Raw genomic sequence first — 27,081 nt, 5'->3', positions numbered from 1 at the left:
CACCCGTCTCGGCCTCCCAAAGTGCTGGGATTACAGGCTTGAGCCACCACGCCCGGCCTGCTCAGGGCCTTTTACATGCCACTGTTGTCCCTGACCTTCCATGTGTCCTCCAAGTCCTTCACTGAAGTACTTTTTTGTTCACTATTTATCCTCACACACATTATTTCCATCTCCTAAACACATTCCTCAAAGACAGTCCTTAAGTCACAGACTTCCATCAGGTGCTTTAAAAGGGACAAAAAGAAGGCCTGGTGTGGTAGCTCATGCCTGTAATCCGAGCACTTTGGGAGGCAGAGGCAGACAGATCACTTGAGCCCAGGAGACCAGCCGGGGCAACATGGCAAAACTCCATCTCTAGCAAAAATTAAAAATAAAAATATTAGCCAGGCGGTGGAATGCGCCCGTAGTTCCAGCTACTCAGGAGGCTTAGGTGGGAGGATCACCTGAGCCGAGGGAGGTCGAGGTTGCAGTGAGCCGTGATCACACCACTACACTCCAACCTGGGTAACAGAGCGAGACCCAGTCTCAAATAAATAAATAAGAAATAAATAAGGCTTGAGGAGTATCTCATTTTTAATGATAGCATTTCATTTTCTAGTAGCCAGAAGTAGTTAAAAACTAAACTTTCCCAATCATCTTCCCATTTGTTGTACAGAAGAAGCAGCGTTCCCAGGATGGGACTGTGGGTTACGGGGGTTACGAGGGTAGGCTGGCAGTACCACTGCCCCACCTTCACAGACTTGCCTTCTGGCTGATGTCACAAAGGTTTTCCAAAATTTAATACATAATGCTTACTAGACAGATTGAGTCAAACTCTTCCAAACAGATCCACTGAAATGGTCTTACCTCTGTTTCTGAAAGAAGTGTTTTTAGTCTTGTCAAATCCTTTGTTACCATCCCATTCTGAAAGGGTGAATAAAAAAGAGAAAAACCAATTAGTATATTAGTTCTTTATTATGGCAACTTAGCTCAATTCCTCTGTTGTTTCTTAAGTTTATTTGTAAAAAACAATGTTATCCTCATCCCTCATCACTACTACTATTAACAATGATAATAAAGCAACACATCTACAAGGAAAGTTTAAAAGGTTAACAGGAAAAACTATACAGAGTGCCTTTTCTGGTAAGTAAAACCACTGTATTCACCTTACATTAATTAAAATTAATTCAAGAAAATATTAACAACAGGTACCACCACAGAGCAAGATAGCATAAATGAAAAAGAAAATAATCTATAGCTGTTTTTAACCTTTTCTCTAAGATTAATAAGCTTTTATGTACAAAATGGTGAACTCAGCCATGATTCAGAAAGATTCATAAGCTGATCACACCACTTTAAAAATGACTCTTTAATAAAAGGAAAATACTTTTCTGAAATCTAAATTTCATTTGAGATTTAAAAGCAAATTACTCTTTACTAGTTTTAAATTTAAAAACAACAGGTAAAACTGTAATATACTTAACTTATACAGAAAAGCCCTTTAATGACAATCTTAATAACTAAGAAGAGATACATTCCTTTATCATCTACTTAGAACTAAATAGCTATATAATTTTTCTATGCTAATAAATTTTAGCTTTTAAGTTCATTTGTGAATCTGGTGAAATCAAAAGACACTGATAAACATAATTAAACAAGTCACTGCACAATAATTCCTTAGAAAATAACTATCCCGAGATGGGCCAATACATTACACTCAAAAATATACCAAGTACTTTCCTAACTTCTTTTTAATCAAATACAGTTATTTAATATTTGCAGTAAAAGCACAAATCTGCCTCCTAATTTTATCACCTATATCAATTCAGAAGAATAGGTAAGATACAGGGAATTCACACAGCAGAGCAAAGTATACATATACTTTCTTGCTCTGTTTCTCATTACGATTCTTGAAAATTATCAACAAATTTCATAAGTTACGAATTGGTTTTAAAAAAAAGGTTATAGCTCTTTTCTTCCACTTTCTACAGATTATCAATTCCAAAGTTTCAAAAAGTAGTCTTTCAACTATCTCAACCAAAAAGAAGCCAAAAAATTAAACACAGTGCTGAGCAAGTGGCACATGCCTATTGCCCTAGCTATTGAGGAGGCTGAAACAGCATCACTTGAGCCCAAGAGTTCAAAGCTGCAGTGCACTATGATCACCCCCTGTGAATAGCCACTGCACTCCAGCCTCAGCAATATAGCAAGACCCCGTCACTTAAAACAATCAAATGCTACATTTACAAAATTGATTATAAAGTCTGAATAGAGTTAGCTAGTTCCATCAGAGCGGTTATGGATATTACTTACACACATATGAAAAGAAACAGAAGCCCTTATTACTTAGTCTGGATAGATTTAAACATTTATGAAATAAATTGTTGAATTTAAGAACTCTATCAGATCATATGTCCACATCAGCATTTTAAAACTCAGGCTCTGTTAAATCCTATCTTCAAAGAAAATCACTTAGTTAACCTAAATTATTTTAAAGTATCTATAATTCTTATACATATAATCACAAACTACAAGAATCAATAATTAAACATCAGTTTGGTCTTGAAAAAAGAACAGGGGCTCACGCCTGAAATCCCAGCACTTTGGGAGGCCAAGGAGGATGGATCACTTGAGCCCAGGAGTTCAAGACCAGCCCGGGCAACACGATGAGACCTCGTCTCCACAAAAAGTCAAAAATTAGCAGGGATGGTGGTGCACATGTGTAGTCCCAGCTACGCAAGGAGGCTGAGGCAGGAGGATCGCTTAGGCCTAGGAGGTTGAAGCTGCAGTGTGCAGTGATCACACCACTTCATTCAGCCTAGACAACAGACTGAGACTTTGCCACAAAAAAAAAAAAGAAAGAAAGAAGAGAAAAACAGGTATTACATCTCAGGATACTCATGAATTTTGCTTTCTAATAAGAACTAAGAGAAAAAAAGATACACTTTTTTTCCCACAATATACCTAAGGAATCAAATAAAAATCTGTTTTCAGGCATACAAAATTAGAGCTTACCAACATACCAGGGACTCTCCCATCAGTGACTTGGCAAGAATGGTGGATATAGGTTGGAGCTTCCCTTTCAGCTGCATGCAGCAAAGCACTGCCCGAAAGGCATCCTCTCCCTTGGCCAGTCCTTCTCCCAGCACTGCCATGAAAGAACAGCCATCATTAACCACATGGACATGTAATGCACAATTTTTTTGATTATAGTATTAACACACTATCACACGCATGGTTTTTTATATGTTAAAACAATAACTTCAAATACTAGAGGGAAGCAGTGGTGTCTCTGTTCTGTCCAAAACAGGCATATAAGAACAAGAAAAAACATGCGGCAATAAACATATCGAACTTACAACCAGTTGAGATCAAAATCACAGGAACAATCAATCCTAAAGCTCTCGAGGGAAAAATACTGTTCAACCTACGAACTGGGTAAACGAGGGCTTTTAAATTGCAGACTTAGCTGAATAAAGTTCTCATGTTTTTTACAGTGACATAAGACTGGGTACCATTAAAATGAATAAGAATAGAAACTGCAAATCTCAATTAGATATTCCTAAGCAATTAAGAATTAGTCTAGGGCCGGGCGCGGTGGCTCACGCCTGTAATCCCAGCACTTTGGGAGGCTGAGGAGGGCAAATCACGAGGTCAGGAGATCAAGACCATCCTGGCTAACACGGTGAAACCCCGTCTTTACTAAAAATACAAAAAATTAGCCAGGTGTGTTAGCGGCCGCCTGTAGTCCCAGCTATACGGGAGGCTGAGGCAGGAGAATGGCGTGAACCCGGGAGGCAGAGCTTGCAGTGAGCCAAGATCGCGCCACCGCACTCCAGCCTGGGTGACAAAGCGAGACTCCGTCTCAAAAAAAAAAAAAAAGGAATTAGTCTTTATCAAATCCAACAAGATTTACTAAGAATCCAATGGCCCAGTGGCCATAGAAAATGCTACCCAAATTGTTTGCAAGGGTTTGCAGATTTAATCTAACACAATCATGAGGATCATGTTTCTAACAAAACAGAATATACTCATTTTTATGTCATGTCATTTGAGATGATTTCTCACAGCAACTGCTAATGGTTCAACTAGCAGAGCAATCTGTATCCTTCTCTGCATTGCTAAGTCCAAGGTTCTATTATTAAGTTTGTACATACTTTAGCTTCCTTTGCAAGAAAATAATTTGCCGAAAGAAAATATTTTAGAAATTATTTTTTAAGTTATTTCCAAGGAAATGTTTAAGTATAGTATAACATACCATACATATAAAGTCCACTGGATCTGTTCATATTTTTGTTGTTATGAATATATCTTCTCATATTGTTTGATTTTTTATTACACAAACAAAAAAGTTCATCATAATCTCACTACTCAACAGTTTTCACTTATTCATTTTCTCCTCCAATTCTGATCAATATTCACATAATATTTACAATGATTGTAACTGATGCCAATATGACAGCTTGTATTCTACTTTTTGCCCTCAGCACATTCAGTATTTTCCATGTGATCAGTGCCTATCATATTATTGGCTACATAATGTTCTATCAAGTAGATACATCAACTTATTTAACCCTTCCCTTGCAAGATAATTCCAATTATTAACTATTAAAAATAACACCATAATAAAGATCTTTACATATACCCTTTATTGAATGAGATTACTAAATTGAAAGTTAGTCTCTCTGTATTTGAAAGGGTTTTATTCAATTATTTTTAGTTTGGACAAATCCATTGTTTCAATCCATCCATATTACAGATCACTCATCTACTCAACAGTCACTAGATAATTCCAATTAAGTGAAAAACTCCAATAAGGTATCATTAAGAATCTCTCGAGTGTCTTACAAAGTTCCAAGGTAAGTATTCATTTCCCTCAGATCTTACTATTCCTAAAACTCTTCAAATCTGACCTTGGGCAAGTTACTTTATCTCTCTGACCCTCAGTGTGGCCATCTGTAAAATAGAAACATGTATAAATTTGCCATTAAAGATTAAATGAAATAATACAAGTAAAATGCTCTTGCCAGGCATGGTGGCACCATACCTGTAATCCCAGCGTTTTGGGAGGCCGAGGCGGGCAGATCACTTGAGGTCAGGAGTTCAAGACCAGCCTGGCCAACATGGTGAAACCCCGTTTCTACTAAAAATACAAAAATTAGCGGGCATGGTGGCAGGCACCTATAATCCCAGCTACTCGGGAGGCTGAGGCAGGAGAACTGCTTGAACCCAGGAGGCAGAGGGTGCAGTGAGCTGAGATCGCACCACTGCACTCCAGCCTAGGGGACAAGAGCGAAACTCCGTCTCAAAAAAAAAAAAAAAAATTGCTCTGAAGAAAAATGACACTCTACTAAGGTATGGATTAGTTACATCACTAAGCCTATTTCCTCTCCTATCAGATGGAGGTGACAGTAGCTACTTCATAAGGTTGTGATAAAGATTAATTATGCTAATTAGAAAAGTAGCAGTCTCCTACATAAGTAAGAGTTCCCTACATATTACCTTCCCCTTCTAAAAATTTTACAGCAGTACTGAGCACTGCTGAGGAAATATCTTAGTTCATTTTTAGTAACTGAGATATTAAGAATCTAGTTGTCAAGAGCTGAAAAATGTTTGCAGGAATGAAAAAGTCTAAGAATATTTCAACCTCATATGATGATGTCACACTTAAAGAGTATTAAAACACATAACATTTTACAAACATGTTTCATAGATATTTGGTTTTGTATGAGGTATTTGCTGAATTTCATTTTGCAAAGTTGCTTCCACTACATTGCTGTATGAAAATCTTAATATTTGTCAAATTTATGTTTCTCTTTTTTCCATCTCTTTTTCAGACATGAAGTAGTACTGACGTACTTTCTTCCTGTTTCCCTTAAATGCAATTCAATTTATGTATGGGAAGATCCCATGTAAAAAACTATGGCATAGACAATAACTATAGATAAAAACCTCTCCTGCTACTGTATTGTATAACAAAATTAAATTGCAATGCTGCCAATCTTGTTCCTTATTACCTTGAAAAAGCTTGGGGAAAAAAAAAGTATGGCCTACTGTATTATTAAACTTGTCTTAGCTATAAAAATTGAACTTGCCAAAAGAGATGACATTAATAATATAATCTTGAACAACTGTAAAAAAGTTACAGCTCCTTGCAGATAAATTCTCTTCCCATCAACTGTGTGAGATTGTACTGTGTGCACACAACTGTTCTCAAACTGAATTGTTCCTTTCTGTTTACTAGGAGTTACAAAGGAGGACTTCTGTCAGCTCACTGTGTATCTTTTTTGTGGTATTTTCTCACACGTGAAATACGTCTTTCTTAGAATATTTTGGACTAGATACTGAGTAGTCTTAAAGGAGTAATATTCATTGAACTCTTTTTTGGCAAAATACATCTTTGCTGGGGTTCAATAGCCTCTGGCTATCACAAGGCAAGGATTAACAATTAAAATGCAATTCCCCTTGCTTGTAAAAAATTACCTACTTATTATAAGGAAAGTAATCTTAAAACAAGCTTATAGTAAATGTTGAGTATTATTCTCTACTGTTTTCAGTAATATGACCATATTAGGACTTTCTTGTTGTTGTTGTTGTTGTTGTTTTTTCAGACAGAGTTTCACTCTTGTTGCCAAGGCTAGAGTGCAATGGCGTGATCTCGGCTCACCACAACCTCTGCCACCCGGGTTCAAGTGATTCTCCTGCCTCAGCCTCCCGAGTAGCTGGGCTTACAGGTGCCTGCCACCACACTCGGCTAATTTTGTATTTTTAGTAGAGATGGGGTTTCTCCATGTTGGTCAGGCTGGTCTTGAACTCCCAACCTCAGGTGATCCACCCACCTCGGCCTCCCAAAGTGCTGGGATTACAGGCGTGAGTCACCACACCTGTTCTTTTTTTTTTTTTTGAGACGGAGTCTCGCTCTGTCGCCCAGGCTGCAGTGCAGTGGCTGGATCCCAGCTCACTGCAACCTCCGCCTTCCAGGTTTACACCATTCTTCTGCCTCAGCCTCCCGAGTAGCTGGGACTACAGGCACCCGCCACCTTGCCTGGCTAGTTTTTTGTATTTTTTTTAGTAGAGACGGGGTTTCACAGTGTTAGCCAGCATGGTCTCGATCTCCTGACCTCGTGATCCGCCCGTCTCGGCCTTCCAAAGTGCTGGGATTACAGGCTTGAGCCACCGCACCTGGCCTTTTTTTTTTTTTTGAGATGGAGTTTCACTTTGTTGCCCAGGCTGGAGTGCAGTGGCATGATCTCAGTTCACTGCAACCGCCGCCTCCCAGGTTCAAGCGATTACCGGTTAATTTTGTATTTTTAGTAGCAGTGTTTCTCCATGTTGGTCAGATTGGTCTCGAACTCCTGACCTCACGTGATCCACCCGCCTCTGCCTCCCAAAGTGCTGGGATTACAGGCATAAGCCACCACGCCCAGCCTTTTTTTTTTTTTTGAGATAGAGTCTCACTTTGTCGCCCAGGCTGGAGTGCAGTGTCACGATTAGGCTCATTGCAACCTCCACCTCCTGGGTTCAAGCAATTCTCCTGCCTCAGCCTCACCAGTAGCTGGGATTACAGATGCGTGCTACCACACCTGGCTGATTTTTGCATTTTTAATAGAGACAGGTGTTCACCATGTTGGCTAGGCTGGTCTCGAACTCCTGACTGTCCCGACCTGCAGGACAGTCGAACGGGCCCTGGAAGGGGGAGTGGGAATGGAGGAGACAAGAAAACACAAGAAATGGAGACAAGACAAGTAGCCTGATCAAGTCTCGTTTATTGAATGCAGGGTCATGCCTTATATAGGCTGGCAGAGGAAGAGGTTGGGTCAGGGCGGTGACGGGGGCCGGGTCTTCTCAAATTACAATCGCACATGCGCCGTGGGTTTGTACTTTTCCCGGGCGCGGGATCGCGCCTGCCCCTAGGCTGCATATCTTCCTGGGCGGGAAAATGTTTAGGCGCGCGCGGGAACAGTTTGGGCGTGCCCGGGAAAAACTTAGGCGCGCACGGGAAAAGCTTTGGGCGCGCGCGGCAACAGTTTTGGCGCGCGCGGGAAAAACTTAGGCGCGCGGGAAGGGTTTGTAAATAAAGAACCCGGGAATGTGCCGTCCTGTCTCCGCTTTGCGGAGATCAAGCAACAGAGGTCGGCTAATTCCGGGCCTCATGGCTCCGGACAGGTCCCCCTTTTTTATATATAATTACGGCTAGAAGATTGTCCCTCGGGAACTGTGCCTGTCTTAGGTTGGAGTAATGCGTCTCATCACTGGTACCCGTCATGGGATTAGGCAGTAGCTTATGACGGCCCTCCTGTCTTAGGTTAGTGCGAGATGATGCTCTCTTACCCGTCATTGGCTGTCCAGTTCAGCGCATAGGGAAGGTGGTCATAATGGGTGTGAGTATGAACCACCGCGATCTTCTTGTTCTAGGCGATTATAATGGACCTGTATAGGCTTCGCTTGGATAGCCTCGACTTGTTGCTTAATGAATGTCATGAGCTTATTGAAGACCAAAGGTCCTACAGAGAGTAAGAGCAATAGGCAAAGCAGGGAGCCCAGGAATGGCATAAGATAGGGAAGGAGTCCATGGAACCCAGTCCAAAACGGGTTATCGGTTATTTCTTTTCGTCGTTTTTCTAGGTCTTCTTGTAGACGCCTGATTTTATCCCTGACGATCCCGGATTTGTTGGCATAGAAACAGCACTTCTCCTGTAAAGCCAAGCAGATGCCTCCCTGTTCTGCAGTTAGTAAATCTAGGCCTCTCCTATTTTGGAGCACTACTTCTGCCAGAGAATCTACCTGATCTTGTAAATCTTGTATAGTACTTGAAATGGCCTGCATATCTGAGATCAGTTGGCGAGACAATTTGGTGTATTGAGTAACAGAAACCCCTAGGCCTGTAGCCCCAGTTGCTACGGCAGTAGTTATGCCTAATCCCGCAGGTAAGGGGATAAATGGTACTGCCCTTTTGTTTCTTCCTAAAAAGTGATCTATAGCTGGGATAGGTACAGGTTCATCTCCAGGGATAATGTCTATGTCTGGCAAAAGTGTGGCTAAGACACAGCGTCCTGTCCAGTTAGTAGGTAAATAGGTATAAGCCCTATTATTGCCACATATAAAAACTGAACTGTTTGGGGCACACAGCGATTGGGAAATATTTACTATGGTGGAACAATTATTGAATTGATTGAATCCTACATCAAGGTCGTAAGTGTTATTAGGGGAGGGGAGTAGATGCAAAAGGAACTAGGAAATTCTAAAGGCTGTACCTTAAGGGGAGGAATTATGGTGCAAGGGGTATTGGATGTATAATTTAAGTTATTACTGGGTATGGCAAGAGGAACAGGATCTCCTGATTGCAGACACAGCCAGCAGTCATTAGCCAGACTAGAGTTGGAATTGTTAAGCAGGTTATGAGTAGCCGTGAGGAGGGCAAAGGTCTGGGCATCAACTTTCTCTTTCCCTCGGGCTTTGGGCAAGGCCAAGGGGTGGTAGTGAATTTCCGGGTACAGGGACCTTTGCAACTCTTCAAGTTTTTTGTGTACCCTAATTTCTCGGACCTTGTCTTGTGGTCCTCCTCCATCAGAGATATGAAGGGGGGGGTGAATATTCCAGCAGACAGGCTGTCCTACAATTCCAGTACAGCCAGCTGATATAATGTTATTGGTATTTCCTACAACTGTAGGAACACTACTGGCCCCTATAGTGGGGGTTCTAGATCTTGTTAAGATAGCAGTATAGTATGTTTTACCGCCAGAGGTACATTCTAAATAAGTAGTGTAGCAGGAACTATGCATAGCAGTCTCAAATGTGTCACAAGGGCAGGTTGTGGTATCCCCTCCGCTAAATATTCTTGGGGTTGACACACACCTCCACTTAAGAGAGTCACTAGACAGGTATGCTGTGTAAGCGGAGCAGGACACAGCTGAGATGTACGTATTTGGAAGGGAGGTCACATATCCCCCCAAACAATCACAGGGCTTACCGTATCGTTGTCGTATATATTTACGGGCCTCATGGGGATTACCAAAACCGGCATATACCTGGAGTGCTTGGCAAATCAGCACCATGGTCCAGAGGGGCTTGTAGTTGAAATTCATCTCTGCAATAGAGGAAAAGAGTACTCTCAGGGAGAAAATTACTCCCTGGATTGGTTATTGTTAGGTACCTGTCTTACCAGTCGCTCTGGTAGCCATCTGGCTGCATCATGAGTTTGAGAAAAAACACAAACTGAGCCTCTTCCCCAGATTAACACTGGGTCTGGACCATGCCATGTGTTGTCTAAGGGGTCTTTCCACTTAACCATGGCAAATTGTTTTTTGGACTCAGAATGCCAAAATCGATCGGCTGCTGATCTGTTCAGGTTGTCCAAATTTTAAAAATTAAAATAAAAAGTGTGTGATTAAGGATATTTCTAGGGGTGCCCTTAGTAGGGTACCATTCTCCCTTTTTTATTTTGTCAATGGTGGTTTTAAGGATAGGTGTGCTCTTTCAACTATTCCTTGTCCTTGAGGGTTATAGGGTATTCCAGTAATGTGTTTTATTTGTAATTTAAGACAGAAGTCTTGGAAGGCTTTGGATGTATAGCCAGGACCATTGTCTGTTTTTAGTTGTTTAGGCTTTCCAACTATGGAGAAACAGTGTAGTAAATGAGCTATAACATGCTTGGTAGCTTCGCCTGTTTGTAGGGTGGCCAGTATAAATCCACTAAATGTATCTATACATACATGGACGTATTTTAAGTTACCGAATTCTGAATAATGAGTGACATCCATTTGCCAGATCATGTTGGGAACTAGTCCTCTTGGGTTAATTCCTAAGTGAGGGACTGGCAGGTATGTTATACAGGTCTGACATTGTTTAACTATTTGTCTTGCTTGTTCTCTAGTTATCTTAAACATCAGTCTCAAAGTTTGAGCATTAAGATGGTGTAAGGCATGAATAGCCTGTGCTTGGGCTAGGTTTGTATTTGTAGCTATGGCTACTATCTTGGTTGCCATATCAGCCAGTTGGTTGCCCTGGGATAGAGGTCCTGGTAGTCCTGAATGAGCTCTAATATGTCCAAGAAAGAAGGTGTTGATCTGTCATGTATTAATTGTTGGCATTGTAAAAATAACTTGGCTGTGTCTGACACATGTTTGATTTGTGCTACGGTCTCAAGTAAAGGTATTGAGTGAGCTAAATATGCACTGTCAGTATAAATATTAAGGGCCTGATTAGGGAAGGCTGACAGCACTGCGATTAGGGCCTGCAATTCTACTAGCTGAGCTGAAGTGTGGCTGGTTTTGAATTTAACAGTGGTGTCTGCAAAGGTATATGCAGCAGTTCCTGTGGATGACCCATCAGTGAATACTAATAAGGCATTGTCTAAAGGTATTTTACTGGTGACATGAGGGAAGACAAAAGCATGTAGCTTACAAAATTGAATAAGCTTGTTTGGCGGGTAATGGTTATCTAAGTTACCGGCATAAGAGGCGCAAGCAATTGGCCACGTTTCAGTATTTTGCATCAACCAATGGATTTGTGGCTTAGAATAAGGTTGTATGATCATAGAGGGTTCAATTCCAAAATATTTTTGCTATTGTCTCTACCTAGAATAATTAAATCTGCTATGGCATCATAATAGGGGAGTAATACCTTTTTGGGTGATGAAGGCAAGTGGACCCACATAATAGGGTTATTTTGCCAGAATAAACCAGTGGGTGTTAGTGTTGTGTTAAATATTAAAAGGGTTAATGGCTGTGAATAGTCTATGTTAGTAACAAATTGTTCAGCAATGGCCGTCTCTACCCTATTAAGTGATAAAAGAGCTTCTTTTGATAACGACCTAAGGGACTTAGGGTTGGGGTCACTTCTCAGGGTGTCAAATAAGGTTTTAAGTCTCCTGTGGTGAGTTTTAAGTAGGGTCGAAGCCAATTTATGTCTCCAAGGAGCTTTTGGAAATCATTGAGGGTTTGTAACTGATCTTTACGGATAACGGCTTTTTGATTTGTAATTTTAGGTCCATTTATTTGAAAACCTAAATATGTATAAGGGTCTTGTAGTTGTATTTTTTCTGGAGCTATTTGTAACCCCGCTGTGGTTAGTTCCTGTTTGAGTTGGGCAAAACACTGTAAGACTTGTTCTCCTACTTGTCCTGCTATAAGAATGTCATCCATGTAGTGTATAATATACATTTGTTTCCATGTCTCTCTGAGTGTATGGCTGTAGCCACATATTTTTGACACAAGGTGGGACTGTTGGCCATACCTTGAGGTAACACTTTCCATTGGTATCGCTTCATTGGTTCTTTGAAATTTATAGATGGTAAGCTAAAGGCGAATCGTTTTTGGTCAGTAGGATGAAGGGGAATTGTAAAAAAGCAATCCTTAAGGTCTATGATAATTTAAAATATCCTTGAGGGATTGCTACCGGAGAGGGTAGCCCTGGCTGCAGAGCACCCATAAGTATCATAGTAGCATTTACTGCTCTTAAATCTTGTAAGAGTCTCCACTTTCCGGATTTCTTTTTTATGACGAATATGGGGGTGTTCCAAGGAGAGTTGCTTTCTATAATGTGTCCTGCCTCTAATTGTTCCTGCACTAGCTGTTGGGCAGCGGCAAGCTTCTCATTGGTTAGTGGCCATTGATCAACCCAAACGGGTTCATCTGACTTCCAAGTGATTGGATCAGCAAATTTTTGGGGTGCAGGCATGTCAATGGCCACGGTTAAAAATTTCCAAGCCCCCTTATCTAATTTTCCTGGCTGGGATTGGCTGCAAAATGCCATCTTCTCTTCTTCCTAACCCTTTCCCAGGGTGGTAGCCCTGAGCCAACATTTGTGCAGTGACTATATCATTTGGGCTACCCATCATGACCCTCATTTGGGAGAGAAGATCTCTACCCCAAAGGTTAACAGGCAAATCAGGGATAACAAATAGCTTAATGAGACCGGAATTACTTTCTTGATCTCTCCAGGTGAGATATTTGGAACTTTGTCTAGGGTTATTACTTTGCCCGATTCCTCGTAAATTTGTTAAGGTCTCTGAAGTGGGCCAACTGGAGGGCCAATCTGTGTTTAATATTGTTACATCGGCCCCTGTGTCTATCAGTCCTGTAAATAACTTTCGTCTAGCCACAAGGTGAGAGAGGGTTTTTGATTAGTAATGGGCTGTACCCAGTAGATGTCTGAGGATCCGAATCCTCCCTTTCCCCTTAGGGGCGATTGGACTTTATTAGCTGTTTTTAGCAATGGTAACAGGAGTAACTGCGCTATTCTATCCCCTTGAGGAATGATAATGATGTTGTCAATAGCCTTGGCCATGATTTTGATTTCTCCTATATAATCACTATCAACTATTCCGGAAAGACCTGTAGGCCTCTCATGGTGACGCTGCTTTTCCCTAGGATTAATCCAAACATGTTTGAGGGTAGGGGCCCATATATACCCGTACTTAGGGCCTGGGGTCCCATTTCAGGGGTTAATACTGTGTGGGAGGTGGAACAGAGGTCCAATCCTGCGCTTCCTGGGGTTGCTCTACTAAGCTGTGAAATGGACTGTGGTTGGTTGGTACAAAACTGACTGCCCCATAAGCTTGTTTCGGGGCCTGGGGCCGGCCCCTCAGTCCGTTTCCCTGTTGAGGTGTTAGGGGATTTCCTTGATTGTCAGTTTTAGATTTACATTCGTTGGACCAATGTTTTCCTCTGTTACACCTAGGGCAGAGGCCTGGAGCTTTTGCCTCTAAGGTCTTAGCTAGTTCTCCCTTACAATCCCTAGCGAAGTGTCCCATTTTTCCACACTTAAAGCACCCCCTGCTATTCTTATTCTTACTAGCGAGGAAGTCTTTTACGGTTTGTCCACTAAAGGCAGCAGCCATAGCCAAGCCCTGCTGATATGAGGGCCCTATGTCTGAACAGAGGCGGATGTAGCCTGTTAAGTCTGTTTTCTTTCTATAAGGTCTGATTGCTGCCTGACAAGCCGGGTTAGCGTTTTCGTAGCTAGCTGTTTTACATAATCCACCCCTGCCTCGGCATTTCCAAATATTCTGCTGGCCGTGGTTAAAAGTCTATGTACAAAGTCTGCAAATGGCTCATCAGGTCCTTGTTTGACCCCCGTGAGCGAGGCTCCTGGATCCCCTTTAACAGGAAGTTTTCTCCAGGCTTTGGTAGCCGCTGCTTGGATTTGAGAAAACAGTCCAGGATCATACTGCATCTGAGCATCGGTTTCTGTGTAATTACCCGAGCCAGTTAGCATATCAAAATCCCAACCATTTCCGGCTTGTTGGTTTCTCTTGGCCGTATCTCTACAATTCTCATAAAATTCTGACTTCCAAATCAGATGGTCGCCTCCGGAAAGAACTGCTCTAACTAAGGTATTCCAATCTATGGGAGTGAGCCAATTTTCGGCCACAGATTCGACTATGGCCAGGGTGTACGGGGCAGTAGCTCCGTATTGCAAGACAGCAGTTTTTAGTTCTTTTATTACAGTAAATTCAAACCCATTGTGGTGTCTCCAGGCTCGGCCCTGCGCATCTGTAGTTTCCGTTACGGAAAAACATCTCGAGGAGAGGAATCCTCCCTATCCCTACTACCAAGTGACCTTCCTTTTGGGACATGCTGTCCGGGTCTCTGAGGGTGAGAGTGTTTCTCTATTCCTTTAGGGTATTGAACGCTCTCACTTCCTGTCCTTAATTTCTGCAATCTAGTGATTAAAGACTGATGTAGTTCTTCGAGCTTTATTTGCTCTTCAAGTTGTGCAATTTTTTCTCTAAGCTCCTCTTTTGGGTCTATTACTGCCATAACTGTGGGGGCAGAAGCCTTATATAGGGAGGGGGATAAGTAAGAGTTTGTGGCCAGTCAGAATTATGATATTTTGCTGCCTCTTCCTCAAAATTATCCCAGTTTACTTCTGAAGGGTTAAGGTTATTTTTACTTTTGCTTTCATTAGTTGTAGGTAAAACTGGGTATTTTTTAGCCTTTTCCTTATTTGATGTTTCTATGTTTGTTATTGAGGGGACCCCAGCCTCTTCCTCGTCGCTTTGTAGCGATATAAGGTCTGTTTCTTTATTAGGTATGGATTTTTCGAGGTCGGTTTGGGAACTGCCTCTTAATATTTCCTCAGTCTGAGTAACCACCGCCATTACCTCAGGATCTTTTTCTTTTTCCTTTTTATCTATTATATCTCTGATTAGATTCCAATAAGAAAAAGCTGTCACCGGGACCTTTTCTGGTCCAAAAGTACTATATAATCTTGAAAACAATCTCCCACTCTACGCCACCTCTTTACGTCAATGGTCCCCTCTTGTGGAAACCAAGGGCAGGTTTCTTTTACAAAATCAAAAATTTAAACAAATCATTACTTTTAACCTTTACTCCTCGTGTTTTTAAAGCCTCTTTTAATTGCCCTACATAAATCTGATGCTGGCTTAATTCTTGTCCCATAATCAGACACTATTACTCACCTCTGGTTCCAATGCAGCAGGCTCCCGCGACGTCCGGAGGAATTTCTTCCACTTTCACTTTCGGCCAACTTTAGTGCCTTCTTCCTCACTATTCCCCCGTGTCCAGGTCCCTGTTCGGGCGCCAGGTGTCCCGACCTGCAGGACAGTCGAACGGGCCCTGGAAGGGGGAGTGGGAATGGAGGAGACAAGAAAACACAAGAATGGAGACAAGACAAGTAGCCTGATCAAGTCTCGTTTATTGAATGCAGGGTCATGCCTTATATAGGCTGGCAGAGGAAGAGGTTGGGCCAGGGCGGTGACGGGGGGCCGGGTCTTCTCAAATTACAATCGCGCATGCGCCGTGGGTTTGTACTTTTCCCGGGCGCGGGATCGCGCCTGCCCCTAGGCTGCATATCTTCCTGGGCGGGAAAATGTTTAGGCGCGCGCGGGAAAGGTTGGCGCGCGCGGGAACAGTTTGGGTGCGCCCGGGAAAAACTTAGGCGCGCGCGGGAAAAGCTTTGGGCGCACGCGGCAACAGTTTTGGCGCGCGCGGGAAAAACTTAGGCGCGCGGGAAGGGTTTGTAAATAAAGAACCCGGGAATGTGCCGTCCTGTCTCCGCTTTGCGGAGATCAAGCAACAGAGGTCGGCTAATTCCGGGCCTCATGGCTCCGGACACCTGACCTCAGGTGATCCACTCGCCTCAGTATCCCAAAGCACTGGTACCACAGGCGTGAGTCACTATACCTGGACTAGGTTATTTATTTCATCAAATCCTTAGTTACTTCTGAAGTGTTTTATTAAAAAGCTTAGCCTAATGAAGGTATTTTTTCCAAAAGCTTTCCTAAAAATTTTTTTCATTACCATACAAACTAAATCCTTTAGTCAGTAATGAAATAAAATAACTCGGCCGGGCGCGGTGGCTCAAGCCTGTAATCCCAGCACTTTGGGAGGCCGAGACGGGCGGATCACGAGGTCAGGAGATCGAGACCATTCCGGCTAACACGGTGAAACCCCGTCTCTACCAAAAAATACAAAAAAAACACTAGCAGGGCGAGGTGGCGGACGCCTGTAGTCCCAGCTACTCGGGAGGCTGAGGCAGAAGAATGGCATAAACCCGGGAGGCGGAGCTTGCAGTGAGCTGAGATCCGGCCACTGCACTCCAGCCCGGGCGACAGAGCGAGACTCTGTCTCAAAAAAAAAAAAAAATAAAATAACTCATTGCTTAGATATAATCATGCTCTCAGAACTAACACTTCAGAAACTGAATTTAAAATGAAAATAAAGGCCGAGCCTATAATCCCAGAACTTTGGGAGGCTGATGCAGGCGGATCACTCGAGGCCAGGCGTTAGAGACCAGCCTGGCCAACATGGCAAAATCCCATCTCTACTAAAAATAAAAAAATTAGCCAGGCGTGGTGGCGCATACCCATAATCCTAGCTTCTTGGGAGGCTGACTGCTTATACCCAGGAGGCTGAAGGCACAGTGAGCTGAGATCAAGCCATTGCACTCCAGTCTGGGTGACGGAGCAAGACACTGTCTCAAAACAAAAACAAAAACAAAAAACAGCATGGATGGATCTCAAGAGGACCATGGTGAGTGGAAAAAAGCCATCTGAAAAGGTCATATGCTGTATGATTCCATTCCAAATTAGCTGGTAATTTGAAGTACAAATACTGCAAGTACAAAACACTGCTACTTTTTTTCCTAAAAGTGTTATTTAAAATAATCAAATTGCTTTTCCATGTTATCAACCTCATTTTGGAACAAAGAACCACAAATGAAGAGAAAACTCTTTATTACATTCTCAAAGTGGCAAAATTAGAGAGCTGAAGAACAGATTAGTGGTTGCCAAGGGTTAGGAAAGGTAGTAAGGAAGGGTGGTTGAGTGTGACTGTAAAGGAGTAGTACATTTCCTGAGAAAGAACAACAAAAAAAGTTAAAAAAAAAAAAAAAAAACTGTAAAAGGTAGGAGGCAGCACAAGGGAGATCTTCACGATGATGGAGCAGTTCTGTATCTTAATTGTGTTGGTGGTTAAATCAGTCTACACATGATCAAAATGACACAGAATACACACACTCCTTGTACTAATGTTAATTTCCTTGTTTTGATATGGTGCTAGTTACGTAAGATATAACAACTGGGGGAAAGTAGGTAAAGGGTACATGGGACCTCTGTACTATCTTTGCCACTTCCTGTGAACCTATAATTATTTCAGAATAAAGAGTCTGAAATAAATAAAGCTTATACATACATAAAATTTTTTAAAAAACAGTTTGTAACTGGATCCAACAAACAATGAATTAAGAAATGTTGTTAAGGCTGGGTGCAGTGGCTCATGTATGTAATCCCAACACTTTGGGAGGCCGAGGCAGGAGGATTGTTTGAGCCCAGTAGTTCAAGACACGCCTGGGCAACATGGCAAGACATCATTTCTACAAAAAAAAAAAAAAAAAAAAAAACCACACACACACAAAAATTAGCTGATTGTGGTGGCATGTGCCTATAGTCCCAGCTACTTGGGAGGCTGGGGTGGGAGGATCACCTGAGCCCCAGAAGGTCATCAAAGCTGAGGTGAGCTGTGATCACACCACTGCACTCCAGCCTGGGTGACAGATTGAAACTCTGTCTCAAAAAAAAGAAAAGAGAAAAAAGAAAAGAAAGAAGAGAGGAGAGGAGAGGCGACGCGAGGCAGGAAGGCGAGGCAAAGGCGAAAGCAAGGCAAAGGCAAGGGCAAGTGCAAAGGCAAGGGAAGAGAAGGGAAGTGAGGGAGGAAGGAAGGAAGGGAAGGCAGGAAGGAAAAAAGGTAGGTTGGTTGTTGAACTGCATCTCTATTTTAAAAGCCTGGGGAATTAACAAACAAAAACATGGTATGGCACAGGAGCTTAAATACTGAAATTCTTGTCTCCAGCACACTAATATTATAATTATTTAAGTGACCCTGAGGCTCAATTTTTTTCATTTCTAGAATAATACAGTTCTTTTTGTGCCTGTTTTCCAAGTTTTTAGGCTAAAGGAGATAAAAACATCTGCAAAATGCTGAAGTAGGCCGGGCGCAGTAGTTCACGCCTATAATCCCAACACTTTGGGAGGCCAAGATGGGTGGATCACCTGAGGTCAGGAGTTCGAGACGAGCCTGGCCAGCATGGTGAAACCCCATCACTACTAAAAACACAAAAATTAGCCGGGCATGGTGGTGGGCGCCTGTAATCCCAGCTGCCTCAGAAAGCTGAGGCAGGAGAATCGCTTGAACCCAGGAGGCAGAGGTTGCAGTGAGCCAAGATCGCGCCACTGCACTCCAGCCTGGGCAACAGAGCGAGACTCTGTCTCAAAAACAAAACAAAGCTGAAGTATACACAAGTAGTAGCTGAGGATAAAGCAAAGCAGCATCCCCTTTCAGATTCGAAAGACTTCACTTCAAAACCACACTTCCACTCTGGACTGGCTCTGTGGTCTTAAGCAAGTAACTTACTCTCACAAAGTCTGTCTGCTCATCTGTAAAACTGGAATGATAATTTGACTAAACAAAATATTTCAGAGGGCCCGACCCTGTGATAATTCTAAATAAATACTGTTACCCGATTCATTAAATATTTTTTGCAATAAGATTTTTAATTACCATAGAAACTATTTAATCAAAACTCTTCTGAGGGCCAGGTGCAGTAGCTCACACCTGTAATCCCGACACTTTGGGAGGATGAGGCAAGAGAATCGCTTGAAGCCAGGATCACTCAAGACCAGCCTGGGCAACAAAGCAGAACCCCATCTCTACAAAAAATACAAAACAAAAATTAATCAAGTGTGCTGGCACATACTTTGTTGTCCCAATTACTGGGGAGGCTGAAGCAGGAGGATCACTTAAGCCCAGGATTTCAAGGCTGCAATGAGCTATAATCGCGCCACTGTACTCCAGCCTGGGTGACACCATGACACGCCATCTCCAAATAAACAAATTCTTTTGAGAAGAAAGATAGTTACAGATATCACTTCCTCCCCCAAAGAGAGTACAGAAGTTTCAACCAATCGCCTATCAATTTGCCTTTCTAACAGTCAGCCTCTTTAACAGCAGTTGCTGATTACTGAATCCTTTACTTCACAGGCCAAGTCTCACGACAATAAATGTCAACAGACGACCCAAGCCCCTTTGTTTGCAATGATGACTTCTTACATTAACAAAACCCTCAGCTAGGGTTTACAAATCTTACAGCCTCATAAAAAATTTTCATTGATGTTTATGATGATTAAGTTTAACCTACATATTACAAGCGGTACAATACTCTTAGTTGATAAGATTACTTTCTTTTGATTTTACTTTCTCCATTTACATCATTCTTTTTTTAGTGTAAAAAAATGGCCAGGCGCAGTGGCTCACACCTGTAATCCTAGCACCTTGGGAGGCCAAGGCGGGCAGATCACGAGGTCAAGAGATGGTGACCATCCTGGCCAACATGGTGAAACCCTGTCTCTACTAAAAATACAAAAATTAGCCGGACATGGTGGCATATGCCTGTAGTCCCAGCTATTTGGGAGGCTGAGGCAGGAGAATCACTTGAACTCAGGAGGCAGAGGTTGCAGTGAGCCGTGATCACGCCACTGCATTCCAGCCTGACAACAGAACAAGGACTCCGTCTCAAAAAAAAAAAAAAAAGAAAAAGAAAAGTAAGTTTCCTATATAATGACCATTCCAAAGGCAAAAATAGAATCATTATTTCATCAAAGTTTTTGTGTTATGCCAAATACGACTGATGTTCAGACAATGAAAAGTGACTTAACTACCTCACTTACCCAGTTGTCACTGGCTTGGCAATCTTCACTATCCAGAATACAACAATGAACTTGGAACTGAAACCCAGGAACTTAAAAAGGTGCCCTTGGGTCCTAACTCAGAGTATGTTTACTCTTATTGAAGCAGAATTCCAGCTTTAAAATTTTATAGCCTTTAATCAGTTCCTGGTTTAAACAAATCAGCCATTAAAAAAAAAAAAACTTTGGGGACAGAAAAACAGGTAAATTTGATTAAGGACTGGACTTTAGATAGGTTAGGGAATTATTAGGGAATTACATCAATTCTATTATGCTAATAATAATACTGTGGTTATGCGGTCTTGATCTTATTTTTTAGAGAGGCATACTGAAGTATTTTGGGGTAAATGTCATGATGTCTTTATTCTTAAATATTTCAGAAAAATGAAGTAAATATGGCAAAACATTAGTTGTTCAATCACAGTTTTGAGAATATGAATGTTTATTATATCATTTCCTCTACTTTCTTGTATGTCTTACATTTTCATATTAAAAAAGAAACAATGGGCTGGGCACAGTGGCTCACACCTATAATCCCAGCACTTTGGGAAGCCAAAGCAGATGGACCACTTGAGGTCAGGAGTTCGAGACCACCCTGGCCAACATGGTGAAACCCCTTCTCTACTAAAAATACAAAAATTAGCCAGGCGTGGTAGCGGACACCTGTAATCCCAGTTACTCAGGAGGCTGAGGCGGGAGAACTGCTTGAGCCCGGAAGGCAGAGGTTGCAGTGAGCCAAGATTACACCACTGTACTCCAGCCTGAACGACAGAACGAAACTCTGTCTCAAAAAAAGAAGAAAGGGGGAAGGGAAGGAAAATAAAAGATTGTTTTTTAATTCCATGATGAAGACTGCTGGTCTGATTTCCTAACCCACAGTAGGTCAGAAGCTGCAAGTGGACAGGGAGAGTAGCTGCAATGAGGCATGTTGAGAGTTGCAAGGAATGCAAATTGATAGCCTGACAGTAAGAGAACAGACATCAAGACTATGCTGTAAGGCCGAGGCGGGCAGATCACCTGAGGTCAGGAGTTCAAGACCAGCCTGGCCAATAGGGTGAAACCCCATCTCTACAAAAATACAAAAATTAGCTGGGCATGATGGTGGGTGGCTGTAATTCCAGTTACTGGGGAGGCTGAGGTAGGAGAATTGCTTGAACCCTGGAGGCAGAGGGTGCAGTGAGCTGAGATCGCACCACTGCACTCCAACCTGGGCGACAGCGAGAGATGCCTTCTCAAAAAAAAAAAAAAAAGGCTACACTGTATATAAAACGCAAACATAAGAAGTCAACAGTCTGGGGTGCTTAAACTATGAGCTTTCCATGACCATCCCTGGAAGCATCTTAGCATTACAAAACTATAATTAACAGAGGCTGAGGTTCACATGTTGCTTTTTATTACTGTCTAACCATAGTATTTCATCTTACACAAAAATAATGTTACTAAAAGTTGAAAAGAAAAAAATTACATGTAACAGCAGAACTCTACAACTATTAATATGCATGTATAATCTTGGCCAATATTTCCAAATGTGTATTTCAAATAAACAACTCTGGATATACTGCTTTTGGATTTATTTAAAAAATGACCATTTTCCAAGCTCTTACTTAGCACATAAACAGGAACAAGGAATGTGTAGAATGTAATTAATGAACTCCTTCCTTATTGCAAGCTAACCTATTTTTCACTTTTATACACAGCACTGCAATGACTACCACTCTGTATACAATATTTTCTCTCTTTTGGATTACTGATTTAGGATAGTATCCCAGAAATGAGATTAGTGGGCCAAGGATATGAATATATTACCAAGTTGCATCCCATTCCATACTCCACCAATACCACAGAAGCATACTCATTTCATGACAACTTTATCTTAGGCAATGGATAAACTCATATTTTAGTGATTCAAAAGTTGTGAAATAGCACCTAATTTTAAAATGCTAAGTAAAACAGTTAACAGAATAATGCAACATATGTCCATATGCTCCTTCAGCATTTACTTTTGTATGACTTTCCCTAAGTCACTGAACTTTCTAAGACTTTCCTTTGTACATCTTCAAAATAACAAGACTGTATCAATTTCACTAGTACTCAGGGCAATGAAAACTGAAGAGGAACTATTTCTCACACATGAGATTGGCAAAATTTCAACACTGACAGGTTTCAGTGATAGATTACAGACTGGGCAGTCTCGTCTATTGCTGTGGGTGTGTGCATCTGAAACTAATCTGACAGTGTCTATTAAAATTATAGGCAATCGCAGCACTTTGGGAGGCCGAGGCAGGCAGGTGATGAGGTCAAGAGATAGACACCATTCTGGCCAACATGGTGAAACCCTGTCTCTACTAAAAATACAAAAATTAGCTGGGCATGGTGGCGCATGCCTGTAGTCCTAGCTACTCAGGAGGCTGAGGCAAGAGAATCGCTTGAACCTGGGAGGCACAGGGTGCAGTGAGCTGAGATCACACCACTGCACTCCAGCCCGGCGACAGAGTGAGACTCCATCTCAAAAAATAATAACAATAATAATAATAATAATAAAATAAAACAAAAGTGTACATACTCCTTAACCCAGAAATCCAACTTTTAAGACTATCCTATAAAGGGCAACAATAAGAAAGAACCTGTTTATTATAGGATGGTTTATAATGACAAACCAGAAAAGCAGAACCACCTATGCCCATCAATATGGGAATGGTTGAATAAAGAGCAGCACAACCACGCCATGGAATATTAAACAGGAATTGGAGCCAGTGTATTAATTTAGAACAATATTCATGGTATACTGATATGTAAGAAAGCAAGCTGCTAGGTGATGATCACAATATAACTTTTTTAATTTTTAAAGGAAAAACTCTCTATGTATCATAAGCACTTATGTTTGTCACTATAAAGGCACAGAAGACCTTTCTCATACAGCAAATAACAATAATTTCTTCAGATGGGGGAAGGATAAATTATTCCTCTATATTATTTGACTTATTACTGTTTGCTCATTGTAATTTTAAAATTCCCATAGATAGCAGGGATTTTTTTAAAGGAAAATTCTACTAGATATCTCTTAATTTCTAGTTAACTTTCAAAGCATATAATTCTAGGAAATGAGGTGAACAAAGGTCAAAGAATCTTTAATGAATGGTTAAATTATGTTCAATGGCCACAACAGTATGTAATATAGTTTTGTAAAGTTTACAGCAAACATAGTTAATACTTTTTCTTTTTTTTTTTTTTTTTGACAGAGTCTCACTCTGTCACCCAGGCTGGAGTGCAGTAGCACAATCTTGGCTCACTGCAGCCTCTGCCTCTCAGGTTCAAATGATTTGCCTGCCTCAGCCTCCCGAGTAGCTGGGATTACAGGTACGTGCCACCATGCTTGGTTAATTTTTGTATTTTTAGTAGAGACAGGGTTTCACCATATTGGCCAGGCTGGTTTCGAACTCCTGACCTCAAGTGATCCCCCCGCCTCAGCCTCCCAAAGTGCTGGGATTACAGGCATGAGCCACCACGCCCGGCCTAATACTTTTTAAAGTGTTAACACAAAGGAGTAAGCAGGGGAAAAAAAAAAATTAACTCATGTTAAATATCTCAGCACCATTACCCCCAAATTCTGGATGAATGAAACACTGCATTATTCAAATCGCTGAATTCTGCAAACAATTCCACCAAATGTGTGTGAGAATGTACAGTGAACTCTTCTCCCACTCACTCCTAGATTCATTCTAGTAAACAGCAACAACCACAAAGAAAAGGATTCCTATGAGTACTCGAAGAGCAAGAATCTTATTAATCTCAATTTCCTGCCTGAAACAGGAAACCAAGCGTGGTGGCTCATGCCTGTAATCCCAGCACTTTGGGAGGCCAAGGTGGGTGGATCCCTTGAGCCCAGGAGTAAGAGACCAGCCTGGGCAACACGGTAAAACCATCTCTACAAAAAATAAAAACGTCAGCTAGGTGTGGTGGCACACATCCGTAGTCCCAGCTACTTGGGAGGCTGAGGCAGGAGGACTGCTTAAGCCTGGAAGGTAGATGCTGCAGTGAGCTGTGATCACCCCACCCCACTCCAGCATGGGAGACAGAGCAAGACTCTGTCTCAAAGAGGAGGGGAAAAAAACAGGAAAAATTACTAAAGAGCATTCTAGCTAGTCTCCTCTCTAAGGAAGATCTTCTGATCAAGAAGGAAAGATATTTTAGGAGGGACAGGCCCATCCTTTCCACGTATCTAGGTAAGCTTAACATTTTATTCAATGTGAGTTACATTTCTTAAACTTTGGCCCTTGTGACTAGAACTATTCAAACTTTTTTTTTTTTTTTTTTTTTTGAGACGCAGTCTCGGAATCTCGCTCTGTCGCCCAGGCTGGAGTGCAGCGGTATGATAACAGTTCACTGCAACCTCCGCCTCCCGGGTTCAAGCGATTCTCCTGCCTTAGCCTCCCAAGTAGCTGGGACTACAGGCATGCGCCGCAATGCCCAGCTAATTTTTGCAGTTTTAGTAGAAATGGGGTTTCACCATATTGGCCAGGCTGGTCTCAAACTCCAGACCTTGTAATCCGCTCACCTCGGCCTCCCAAAAAGTGCCGGGATCACAGGCGTGAGCCACCACACCCAGCCTCACACAAACTTTAAAAGGACACATCATCAATATTCCCAGGGGAGTGACAAGAACGTAAACATTCATGAGTAACAGCAATGTTCACAGGTATGCCCAGCTTAGTGGGAATGTCATCATCCAAATCAGTCACTAGCCCCCACAGTAAGGTGGGCTTTTTAAACATTATCATCACTTTTGAATTAGCACCCCCCCCAAAAAAAAAAATCAAACCTTAAACATGTTCAGTTCAATAATTCAAAAGAGTCTCACTTTTAAACATACCATGTCTACAATCTTCATCAGCTTGCACATAATTTTTCTGCAAAACAAAAATACAAGATAAACTTAAGTATTTCAAGAGCTGCTTTTAACAGAAATGTTGTCAAAGGGAAACGTGGCTTTGTTTCAAAGTTTAATCATTAATGTTGTAAACTTACTATTCACAGAGCAAAGCTAACACATGTGCCCTCTGAGGATTATAGGGCACTCTACAAATAAACGTCATAGCATACTTCCTAGTCCATGGACCCCAAATCCTACTTCTCACCTTCTCTAACTCACCAGCACCTCCTTCCCCACCAATAGCTTTACTGAGAAAACTGAAGCCACAAGAAGAGAATTTTTCATAGACTGTCACCGTGTCTCCCGACTTCCCAGCATACACTCTGTCTTCCTTCTACCTGTTAACAGACATACTATCGTGCTCCTTTCTAAAGTCAACCTACGCCTGTGCAGATCAACTCAGCCGCCTACGCAGGTACAGCAACTCCAGCAAGCCTCCTCGACTTGTCCTAAATCATTAATTTTTTGCTTTTGATTGGCTCATTTCTATACAGAAATACAGTTATTTCTCCCATCTAAAAAAAAAAAAGGTCCCTTGACTTTATCTCTCCCACTAGCTACCATTCCTTTTTCTTTTTCCTTCTCCTTTCTCTTTCTTTTTTTCTCTTTGGTGTCTCTTCATGGCAAAACTCCTCAAGAGTTGTCTATGTTGCTGTATTTCAATTCCTTCCTCCAATTCTCTCCTAAGCTCTCTTTTTAAGCAGACTTTCACCCACTACTCCAAGGAAGCCACTCTCATGAGATCACTAGTGACCTCCACTGCATCCACATGGACCCACACGATTCACATGTACCCACTCAGACTCATTCTCACGGCTTTCTTGGCAGCTGCTGACACCACTCAACATTTCCTCACTTGGACACACTTCCTTCCTTCACGTGGCTACCATGACTCCTTACTCTCACACTTTCCCCCTTCCTCAGGGTTGCTCTTTAGGTTGCTTTGCAGGTTGTTGCTCTGCTCCCCAACCTCTTGACACTGTAGCAGCCCAAGACTCGGCCCTCAGTCCTCGCCTCTTCTCTATAATGCTCATTTTCCCTTGGTGATTCTACACAGGCTCAAGATGTCATACAGCACTTCTGTCCCACACTTTTCAATGAATCTCTCTCCCAAATTCCATACGTGCGTATCTGACTGCTTACTCAGCATCTTCAGCTGGGTATCTGAATGACATCTCAAACTCAGTATGTCCAAAACTCAACTCCCACCTTCCCCAACAAAACCTCCTCCCCAGCTGTAGCCGTCTAACCTCAGTTGAAGGAAACACCATTCTTCCAATTGTTCAGACAAAAAGAATCGAAGTAAATAACTGCGACTGCTCCCCCTCATTCCCCGCGTTCAATACATTAGGAAACCTGATTGCTTCTATTTTCAATGTATAAACCAAAACCTAGCTTTGGTTCTTCTCACTGTCTCCACTGCTACCATTCTGATCTGAGCCACTCTGGCGTGGATTATTCTAATAGTCTCCAACTTGGTCTCCTTGCATCAACGCTTATCCCTTTACAGTTTATTCTCAGCACAAAAGTCAAACAATTCCTGTTAAATTAGATCACGCCACTCCTCTGCCTAAAGCCCTGCAATTAGCTCCCCAACTCACAGAGAATAAAAACCAAAGTCTTTACCATGAGCCAGCAGGCCCCACAGGCTTTAGTCGTCCCACCTCTCCACCACGTGCACTCTATTCTGGCCAAACTAACTCCTAGCTGCTACTCAAGCACAGCAGGCATGCTTCTGCTGCTGGGTCTGTTTCCATTGCCTGCAATGCTCTTCCACCAGCTTTACACACGGCTCAACCCCCTGCCTCTGGTTATCACCTTCTCAATGAGGCCTGCCTTGACCACTCTATTTAAAATGGTAACCCCATCTCTAACCCCAATATTCCCAACCTCCCCTGCCCTGTTCTCCTTTTTTCATGCAGTTACTACCTTTTAACAACTTATGGTGGGTTTTTTTGGTTTTATT

At 42.0% G+C, this 27,081-nt stretch overlaps 1 protein-coding gene across 6 annotated transcripts in view; it reads right to left on the bottom strand.

The window, feature by feature from the left end:
- Nucleotides 1–27,081, bottom strand: part of HELZ (helicase with zinc finger) — a 194,101-nt gene that overhangs the window by 133,537 nt on the left and 33,483 nt on the right. For 5 of the 6 annotated variants that reach the window (XM_033183899.1, XM_033183898.1, XM_033183902.1 and 2 more), the window contains 3 exons: nt 25,056–25,092; nt 3,003–3,127; nt 847–903 (listed from right to left, as the gene is read on the bottom strand). In XM_033183899.1, the coding sequence (XP_033039790.1) occupies nt 847–903; nt 3,003–3,127; nt 25,056–25,092 (219 nt within the window). Of the gene's footprint in view, nt 1–846; nt 904–3,002; nt 3,128–19,001; nt 19,123–25,055; nt 25,093–27,081 lie in introns of those variants that run through there. The other variant, XM_033183904.1, reaches the window with a different exon arrangement.

Source organism: Trachypithecus francoisi, unplaced genomic scaffold, assembly GCF_009764315.1.
Source record: "Trachypithecus francoisi isolate TF-2019V2 unplaced genomic scaffold, Tfra_2.0 Lachesis_group20, whole genome shotgun sequence".
NCBI classification, from domain to species: Eukaryota; Metazoa; Chordata; class Mammalia; order Primates; family Cercopithecidae; genus Trachypithecus; species Trachypithecus francoisi.
Note: the sequence above shows the minus strand (reverse complement) of the source record. Positions and strands in the feature narration are given on the sequence as shown.